The sequence below is a fragment of the Cololabis saira genome, chromosome 2 (genome assembly GCF_033807715.1).
Source record: "Cololabis saira isolate AMF1-May2022 chromosome 2, fColSai1.1, whole genome shotgun sequence".
In the NCBI taxonomy this organism is placed as follows: domain Eukaryota; kingdom Metazoa; phylum Chordata; class Actinopteri; order Beloniformes; family Belonidae; genus Cololabis; species Cololabis saira.
The window spans coordinates 3,347,857-3,357,736 of NC_084588.1; the positions used below are offsets into that span (position 1 = coordinate 3,347,857).

At 40.7% G+C, this 9,880-nt stretch overlaps 1 protein-coding gene across 1 annotated transcript; it reads left to right on the forward strand.

Moving 5' to 3' along the window:
• Positions 1–1,398: 1,398 nt before the first annotated feature.
• On the forward strand, positions 1,399–6,718 carry mthfs (5,10-methenyltetrahydrofolate synthetase (5-formyltetrahydrofolate cyclo-ligase)). The gene is made up of 3 exons (XM_061708311.1): positions 1,399–1,602; positions 5,125–5,389; positions 6,230–6,718. Exons 1-3 carry the CDS (start codon positions 1,492–1,494, stop codon positions 6,454–6,456), a joined length of 603 nt encoding a protein of 200 aa, XP_061564295.1. The 5' UTR covers positions 1,399–1,491; the 3' UTR covers positions 6,457–6,718.
• Positions 6,719–9,880: the final 3,162 nt, after the last annotated feature.

The window sequence follows — 9,880 nt, forward strand, 5'->3', positions numbered from 1 at the left end:
TTTCCTTGAAGCTGGCTCTTCCAATTAAATTAATTAGCAATACACATACAATTTGTTGAGAGAAGACAATGGGCAGAAACAGATGTTTAGCATTGGGGGGTCTGGTCTGCGGTCTGGTTTGACACCTCAGATGGGAGACAGTTAAAGGAAATGTAGAGCTGGAAGTGACAAAGTTCGGGGGTTTTTTCCCGTAGCTGACTCCCTCCACCAATGAAATTCACTTGCAAAGAACATCCTCCTTTTCAGTATAAATTCAACTGGACTCGTGAAAACGTGGTGCATTTCTCTCGGACTCACGCGGTCTGACAGAGGTGCACCCCGGCCGGAGACGACTGTACCTCCGGCCGGAAAAAACCTTGTGCTTGACATGATTAAAAGTTGTATTAACCTGTAACTTTATTCCACTAGTCTTTCTTGATTCACCAGACAAACGAACACGAGAATTCTTTCAACACCAACAAGACAGTGTACAAGCGGTGTCACAAGAACGTTTGTTTTCATTCATAGGCTTCATTTTCTTTCCATCAATACCTGGTGGGCCGGTCTAGGCTCAAAATGCCCGGGCCGATTTTTTGTCCCAGTCCAGCCCTGCTAGCAAGATAGTTTTAGATCCAACACAAACAAGTCAGGCAGTAATTTGGGTATTAATTTATTTATAACCACAAAATTTAAACAATTTCAGCAAGTTGAACAAAAACGTTGGAGTAAATGGTGATAATATAACTGTAATATTTAGCTCAGGTTACCATCAATTTATACGCTCTCTTACAAAAATGAAATTACTCAGCGATTGAGCCTGGCGTACCGGATGCGCTGGTATGGGTAGATTGAAAGAAATACACTACATTAACAAGGAAATACATATTGTATTGTGCGCATATTTAAATTGTGTTCTTTGTTGAATGTTATGCTCCTTTATATAGGCTACCACTTTGTTTTCAAACATCCGGATGATCATTCCCAAACTTATAATACCGGTGTTGTGCCAAAAAGTGATTGCCTGCCAGAATGTGATTTCTTCTGATTTGTGGCCGCAGGAGCGCGCACAGCAGCCCGTTGAGCAATAGCACTAAAACGTCAGATTTTCAGATTATGAAGCTCAAGAATGAGATCAAGTCATATTTAGGCAGAAACAACTTTTCATTAATTGTATTTGGCCTTCAATCAATTTTTGGCAGGTAAAAAGACCCATTTTCAGGGGAGAAATCAGATTCTGGCAGGCAATCACTTTTTGGCACGACACCGGTACGTAACATTTTGATCTGACTAGGAATTTTGTAAATTGAAATGTTAAATAAAGTTAAAATAAAAGAAAAAAAAACACAAACGTTTTTATCTGACGTGTTTCCGGTTTCTGCTGTGCTCTGCTGTGATTGGTCTGCAGAGGGGGCGTCTCCTCCGTGGACTTTGCTCCGCATGGAGCGGCAGAGCGGCAGAGCAGCAGCTGGTTGACCGTCAGCTGGTCACCAGTCAGCCCAGGGAGAGAGCGGCATGTCTGCGGTCCGAGCAGCCAAGCAGGCCCTGAGGAAGGAGCTGAAGCGGCGGCTCGCGGTGCTCAGCGCCCTCGACAAGCAGCGACAGTCGCAGCTCGTCACGCAGCAGGTCAGTACGGAGAGCCGGTGTTCTCCACCGAGATCTGTCACTTTGGGGTTCTGCGCATGCGCACAGTCGATTTTCAAAGTTCGCATCATTTCTTGCACGATGTAAAATGGATAATATGGGATGTTGAGTATTTTATCCTTCAAAATACACGACCCATGACATGAATGCAATACACTTTGTGAACATTATACGATAAAGAGAAAAAAAAAACAATTATATCGCTTTATTTGATATTCATTCATTCAGTCATTGGCCTTTATTTAACCAGGCAGGTCATTAAGAACATTATTATTTACAATGACGGCCTGGCAAGAGACAAGGACCACTTGGGGGAAAGGAAGTGGTTTAGGGAGTAAAACACAGTAAAATTGTAGCTCTACAAAGGTAGAAAACCATTAGGGAGCATTCTTTGGCAAAGCAGCAGAAATGGGCAGAACACCGGTGTTCTGCCAATCCTTGCTCCCTGCCGAGAAATCCTACTTTGTGGTTCTGCGTATGCGCACAGTCGATTTTCAAAGTTTGATTGCTACCCCCATCATGTCTTGCACCATGTAAAATGGATAATATGGGATGTTGAGTATTTTATCCTTCAAAATACACTACCCATGACATGAATGCATTACACTTTGTGAACATTATACGATAAAGATAAAAAAAACAACAATTCTATCACTTTATTTGATATTCATTCAGTCATTGGCCTTTATTTAACCAGGTAGATCATTAAGAACATTCTTATTTACAATGACGGCCTGACAAGAGACAAGGAACAATTGGAGGAAAGGAAGTGGTTTAGGGAGTAAAACACAGTAAAATTGTAGCTCTACAAAGGTAGAAAACCATTAGGGAGCATTTTTTTGGCAAAGCAGCAGAAATTGGCAGAACACCGACAGGGTCAAAAATGTCAAACAAACGCCTTTAAAAACGAGTAAAAGGTGAAAATGTGGCTTTTTCAACTTCTTGAAAAAACAAATTTCTCTTAATAACAACAAATGGAAAAAGATCTTTTTTCCCCCTTTTCTACATATCTTCAAAGAAAGTGTTGTTTTTTTGTGTATTCCGTTTATCATTGTGTGCAATGTGTTGGGGCCTGTGAGTATAATGAAGTGTCGGGAGCAGGGACGCCCAGAGACCTTTGGAGGGGCGGGGGCTGAAATTTAAAAAGGGACACGTGGAACACGACTAACACTTTCCGACAATAACTTTGTTACATTGCAATACAAAACACTGTTGTGTGTTGTATTGTATTACCTGCTCTGAACCTCTTAAACCTTACCCACGACAAATACCCCGTATTATAATAACAAACTAATACTGAAACTAATGGAAACTAATGGAAACAAACAAAACTATAATAACTCTGGATATCCACTAATCAAAATTAGAGAAATGACAACATACATATACATACAACTAGTGCTGGGCCACATTTTCTAATGATTTAGAAAGGAATTGCTGCAGTAAATTGGCTTAGAATGTCCTATTTTTCTGTCATGAGGAGGAAATATTGTAGAAAAACATTAATGTCCACACTAGTATAAATACAGGTTTGCAAGTTCCCCTGTGTCATGTTCTGGAACAGTTGTGGGACTTTCGTTTTCAGCCATCTTCACCCACATGTGTCCGCTGTAAACAATGCAGCTGCTAAATAGTGATGCACCGAAATGAAAATTTGTGGCCGAAACCGAAAATAATAATAAACACTTGGCCGAATACCGAACATGGTTCTTCACAGTTTTTCATTTATTTTGCCAATTTTTTCACCCTTGCATAAATCAAATACATTTGATTTAGGCATGCTTTTAAAAGAAAAAAATCTTTTACAAAATTACAAGGTAGAAAATATTTATTGAACATAAAAAACTGAACATGTCTTAATTTCCCAGCATTATGTTGTTTTGGTTCCACCTCCTGGTGAATGTTAGGTAAAATTCTTATGTGGTTACTTTTTGGTTGGCCAACGATTTATGTTTGTGTTGCGCAACTGTTACGGGAGCGGCCATTCTATTTCCTTATTTTACAACGCCGTTATTAATTGTTCGGTTTTTTTCCCCACTTATTCCACCGAACACCAAAAGTGTTTTTTTGCCACTTTCGGCCGAACAATTTCGGTTACCGAACAATTGGTGCATCATCACTACTGCTAAACAGTCCCCTCACAAACAGTGTCCAGCAGCGCTACGTTCCGCGGCGCGGCGGAACGTAGCGCCGCGTTCCCAACGTTGTGTACGCTACTGTACATGGTCACCGGTATTACGGTATATGAAAAATTCATATCATAAGAAAAATAAACACGGGTATTCGGTATGAACCGGTATACCACCCAGCACTACATACAACATAAATAAGTGGTCCATGTGCTTCCTGCTGTGATCTCTGTTATCCAGCTGGTGATGATCCACGGCTTTAGCAGCTTCACTCTGCTCCTCTTCCCTCTCCTCTTCCCTCTCTCCACCTCCACTCTTACAGGCATGTCTGCACAATTAAATGTCCTGATAAATAAAATAAAAATCTGATGCACATAAAACATGCGCACACACACACACACACACACACACACACACACACACACACACACACACACACACACACACACACACACACACACACACACAGCCAAGTGGGGATTGCAACTTAAATTAAATTACTTTCAATTAAAATCACATGATCTCTAAACCGGTGGTCAGAAAGACGTAGAGAGACGAGCAGCTGCATTTCTATCCCTCTCTCTGCCAGCGAGCGGCTAATGGCTGCTAATTACCGGTACTAACAATATACAGCACATGTCGTGCAGTTGCAAAGCGTTGTTGTTACTACAACAACAACAACAACAACAACAACAACACACAGAAGTAATGTGTCAATCTCCTGCAGACCTGTCAGGGAGGGGGATGTTCTTCATATCATATCATTTAGCTGCATTATTATTCATTGTTAGAAGATATTGGTGAATGAATGGGACGATAGGTTAACACTTGAAAATGGAAATATTATTTTTAAAGGCCTTTTGAAAAGAAAAAAAGTTTTCTCCCTGTGTAAAAATGAGGAATATTGAGCATCTTGTGAAGTTATATTCATATATTTATAATATATTTAATATTACAACTTTATTCTCGTAATATTACGACTTTATTCTTGTAATTTACGACTTTATTCTCGTGATTTACGACTTTATTCTCATATTATTATGACATATTATGACATAAAATATTATTATGACTTTATTCTCGTAATTTGCATTTTTTTTTTGTCTTAATTTGGCCCTAATACTCCGTCGTACTTATCTCTTTGATTCACTGTGACCGGAAAAGTCGGGATAAACCATTCAGGAAAAGAACGCACCCCCCTAGTGCTCTGGGGGGGTACTGCACCGCGGAGAAATGGAGTGACGGAGAAGTCTGAAGGGTTCGAACCAACGCAGAGCGTGTGCTCTGCGTTGGTTTAACGTAGAACCATAATCCAGGCTTAAAGGGCTATATAAATAAAGTACATTTCCATTGTTGCTCTTCTGTGCTCCTGCAGCTGCTCACAAACCCTCGGTACGTGTCGTCCCAGCGGGTTGCCATCTTCCTCAGCATGGATGACGAGGTGTGCACGGAGGAAATCATCAGAGACATGTTCAGAAGAGGGAAGAGCTGCTTCATCCCCAGATATTACCGGGGCAGCTCCCACATGGACATGTTGAAGCTCAGTGGTCTGCAGGACATGGAGACGCTGCCGCTGACGTCCTGGAACATCCGACAGCCTGCTGACGATGACCAGGGCCGGGAGGAGGCCCTTAGCGGAGGTAGAGAAGGGGGAGGTGGGGGGGGGGGGATACGGATCCTGGGACTAAAAACTGTAAAGAACCGGTATCAATCTGCAGTTCCTAGAACTGAACCGTTCCTGACCCAGAAAACATTGCGTCGCCGCGTACCCTACGCTGTAGGTTCTGCGTTGGTGTAACGCGGAACCATAAATCTGCTTTGAGTCGCGCTGTGAGCCACACCAGCTCGTCAGCTCATCAGGAGGAGGTTAGAGGTTAAAGGTTAAGGAGTGGGGCTGCCAGTGGTTCAGTGCTGGTTCGCTTTGTTAACCAAGTTCCCTGTGAGGAAGGTTTTTTTGTTCCCTGTGGGAGTTTTTCTGTGTTTTTCTATTAAACTACGCCTCGTTTTGGCTAAAGTTTAACCCGGTGGTGTCGTGTGATTGGGTTCAGAGAGAACGACCCATAACACTCGTGTGTACAGACGTGTGTAGACGTGTTAAAGAGGTAAAGACACAGATTTGTTTTCTTTATTGTTGTCATCTGTGCTTTAAATAAATCTGACATTGTTTATTATAAAACAGACTGATTTATTGCTTGTGTAGTTGAAAAATACATTAGAACAGGACCTTGAAAAAAAGAATCGCATATTAAATCGCAATATTGAGGAAAAAAAATCGCAATTAGATTATTTTCAAAAATCGTTCAGCCCTACTGGAAGCATGTGCGGATTGAACAATAGGGGTCCAGGGATTGAACCCTGGGGAACCCCGCAGGTCTGAGACACAGTTACCAACTTCATCAATGTGCCTTCTGTCCCTGAGATGGGACCTGGACCAGTTTAAACCGTGTTTGTAAAGTAAAGTGACTGTTGTCCCCGTCCAGGAGGTCTGGACCTGATGCTGATGCCGGGCCTGGGCTTTGACCGGTCGGGGAAGCGTCTGGGACGAGGGAGGGGTTTCTACGACACCTACCTGGAGCGCTGCAGCAAACTCCCCCGAGGGAAACCCTACACCATCGGCCTGGCCTTCAGGGAGCAGATCTGCCAGGAAATCCCCGTCGACGATAACGACATGCTCATCGACGAGGTCTTGTACGAGGAGCCTCGATAGATTCACCGGTCTGCCCTGTAAATCCTCCTTCAGATCGGAGTTCGTTGCCTCAGGAATAATTTCCCTCACCAAAGCTAACTGACATTTAATCCAGAGCATTCCTACTGCGTATAGTAATTTCTGACCAGTCCAGACTGGTTTCCAGTCATACTTGATGATTGCTTCTTGGTGTAGATGTCAAATGGAAAGTTAAGATGGTCTTCATACTTTTTTAGAAAATGACTGAAAATGTACAATCATTTAAATAAAAGCTTGAAATATAGTTGTTTTTTTTTTATTAACAAATGGAGAATGTTTTCATGGGTGTGGAATTACATTGAAAAATGGTGATTTGTTGAGGCAGAAGGCTTCTTTCTGTGTACCAGTCACTTCCTGTCCCAGCCCTCCCCCATGGACACGTGCTGGATATTGATTTGATTTGATATGTTTATTTAGTCACGTTATAGAAATCAGTAGTGAATACAAAGTTTTTTGCATGTAGATCAAGCAAGGACCAAAAGGTGTAGACTGAAGCCAAAGCTAATTTTGTCTACCCTTTTAACACAATGTCAACGTCCCACTATAGTGCAAGATTTGAAAAAAACAAACAAAATAACTACATGGGAAAGATAAATAAATAAATATATATATATATATATATATATATATATATATATATATATTTATTAGAGAAAGAAAGAAACAAAGTAAATAAATAAGAAAAACAAATACAGGACTGTCAGAAAATTAGAATATTGTGATTTTCTGTAATGCAATTACAAAAACAAAAATGTCATACATTCTGGATTCATTACAAATCAACTGGGATATTGCAAGCCTTTTATTATTTTAATATTGCTGATCATGACTTACAGCTTAAGAAAACTCAAATATCCTATCTCAAAAAATTAGAATATTCTGGGAATCTTAATCTTAAACTGTAAACCATAATCAGCAATATTAAAATAATAAAAGGCTTGTAATATTTCAGTTGATTTGTAATGAATCCAGAATGTATGACATTTTTGTTTTTTTTTAATTGCATTACAGAAAATAAAGAACTTTATCACAATATTCAAATTTTCTGAGACAGTCCTGTATATATTAGACTTTAGAGAAAGAAAGAAACAAAATAAATAAGAAAAAGAAATAAATGTTGCTCAAACTAGCCTATCCCTACATATACACTCATCTACACATACAGTACATGCATACATAAGCATTCATATACATACACCCTTCCATATTTTTTAGTGTTACACAGTTTCATTTCACTATCACTATCTTTTTTTTTCTCAACATTTCAACTTTTTTTTCTCAACATTTCGACTTTTTCTCAACATTTCGACTTTTTTTTTCTTGACATTTTGACTTTTTTTTCGACTTTTTTTCCTCAACATTTTGACTTTTTTTCTCAACATTTTGACTTTTTTTCTCAACATTTCGACTTTTTTCTCAACATTTCGACTTTTTCTCGATATTTCTTTTCTTTTCTTTTCTTTTCCGAATTGAGGTTTACATGGAAAACATGTTTGGTCTTTCTCCAATTCCTCTCCAGGTCTGGGGGTTGGGAAGGTTCTGATTGGATAGGGGGAGGACCGGAAGTTAAACTACCGGAAGAAAAACTAACTTAGCCGCTACAACTTTGAAAAGCTCACAATTTTGATGTTTCCTGTTTCAATCTGTTCTTTTAATTATGTCCAGGTCCTCCAAGCTATTTATTAAATAAATGGTCTCTGCTCTTGACCAGCGTTTACTGCGTGCTGCATCTTGAAACTTTGTTTGGAAAACCAGCCCAGCGTGGAATATAAACGTCATGGAGACAGACGGGCGAGGGAACGAGCAGAAAGAAAGACCGGAATTAATTTAAAGAGGAATGAGTGTAGACATGATCTGGAATTATTCTATTAGGATTTAAAATCACAATAAACCAGCCACTTACTTCGGAATTAAGTTTAATTCGGAATGGGCATTTTCATTCGGAATTAGGTGTTTACATGGTCATTTTTACTCATTTTAATTCTGAATTATAGAGGAATTAAAGTTCCCATGTAAACACAGCCAATGAGCACACAAGCCTTTGGAATCTGATAGAGAGAAAACAAACAAACAGAAACGTGAGCAGGCAGAGACACAAACAGCAACCATGCCAGGGGCCTGTACTACGAAGCAAGTTCAACATACCCAGGATATCTTTTCCTTATCCAGATTCACTAACCCGGACAATTGCAATCACGCTAAGCGGTCACACGACGGTGGTTATCAACTCGGTATATCAACCCAGGTTTCTCCAATCTGGATATGAGCGCGTGCACATAAAAGGGGCGGTGTTTTCAGCGCATGACCAATCGCAAGCATGGAGAAGTCCGCTGTCAGAGCCGCTTATTTCAGTAGCGAAGAGCAAACAATAATTTTACGGAAATATGATGAGTATAGGCATATAATACAGGCAAAAAGCAACACAGTTGCAGCTGCAAAATGCAGGAAAGACAGCTGGCAAAAGATCGCTGACTGTATAAATGCGTAAGTTCATAGGGATATAAACATCACTGCCCCATTATTAGGGCATAAGTAGATCTGACTATAATTACAGTTGTCTATTCTGTTAAATGCATGTGTTGCTTAGATGTATTCGTATGGCGTGTATGACAATTGTAGCCTCATTCCTTCAGCTGCAACCCCAGCGGAGTGAAACGCACATGGGAGCAAACAAAAAATAAATATAAAAACATAATTCAAAGCGGTAAGTAGACTCACTTTCATATCTTAGAAGTACAACAAGTACAAGGCTTTAGTGTTTCTATCACTCTCTGTTTTAGGATGATATCAGTATACAAAAGCACAATGAAATAGCATTGACATTACTTGCAGCAAACAGAAAAAAAATGACAAGAAGAAGATCGGAGGGATCCTCTCACGATCCGCGCACCGAGCTCCACTGGATTCTCTTCGAAAGGGCATGCCATTTTCCAAGAGAGCTGATTGGTCAGTGGGCGGTGCTTTTATACCCGGCGGGCTTTCTGCTATCAGGCACCACTACTATGGAACCAACTTCCAATCTGGGTTAAGGAGGCTGACACCACCTCCACCTTTAAAACCAAACTTAAAACCTTTCTGTTTAGTAAAGCCTATAGTTAGTGTTTAGTAAACCTCTAGCTGGTGTTGGTAAATCTCTAGGTAGTGTAAACTTTAGTGTGTCAGAGTCGCTCCTGTAGTTTATTGTGCTGGCCCCCCCTTCTCCTCCCTTTTCTCTCTTTTGTCCATGTTGCAGCATCCTTTGCCGGACACCGGAACCTGCAGGTGGTCGTGGGTGGCTTGTAGCTTGCATTACGGAGCACAAGTCTTTCCCCGACCCTGCACCCCAACCTGGGACTTGCTGATTGGGCCGGAGCTTCGGGAGCTGCGTGCTGGCCTGCGGTCCCCACCCCTGGTCATCCCGTTGCTG

Bases quoted from the DNA above. Each gene is read 5' to 3' on its own strand.
- mthfs (XM_061708311.1), top strand. From the start codon at position 1,492: ATGTCTGCGGTCCGAGCAGCCAAGCAGGCCCTGAGGAAGGAGCTGAAG. The intron at 1,603-5,124 runs GTCAGTACGGAG...GTGCTCCTGCAG, and splicing joins CGCAGCTCGTCACGCAGCAG to CTGCTCACAAACCCTCGGTA. The intron at 5,390-6,229 runs GTAGAGAAGGGG...GTCCCCGTCCAG, and splicing joins GGAGGAGGCCCTTAGCGGAG to GAGGTCTGGACCTGATGCTG.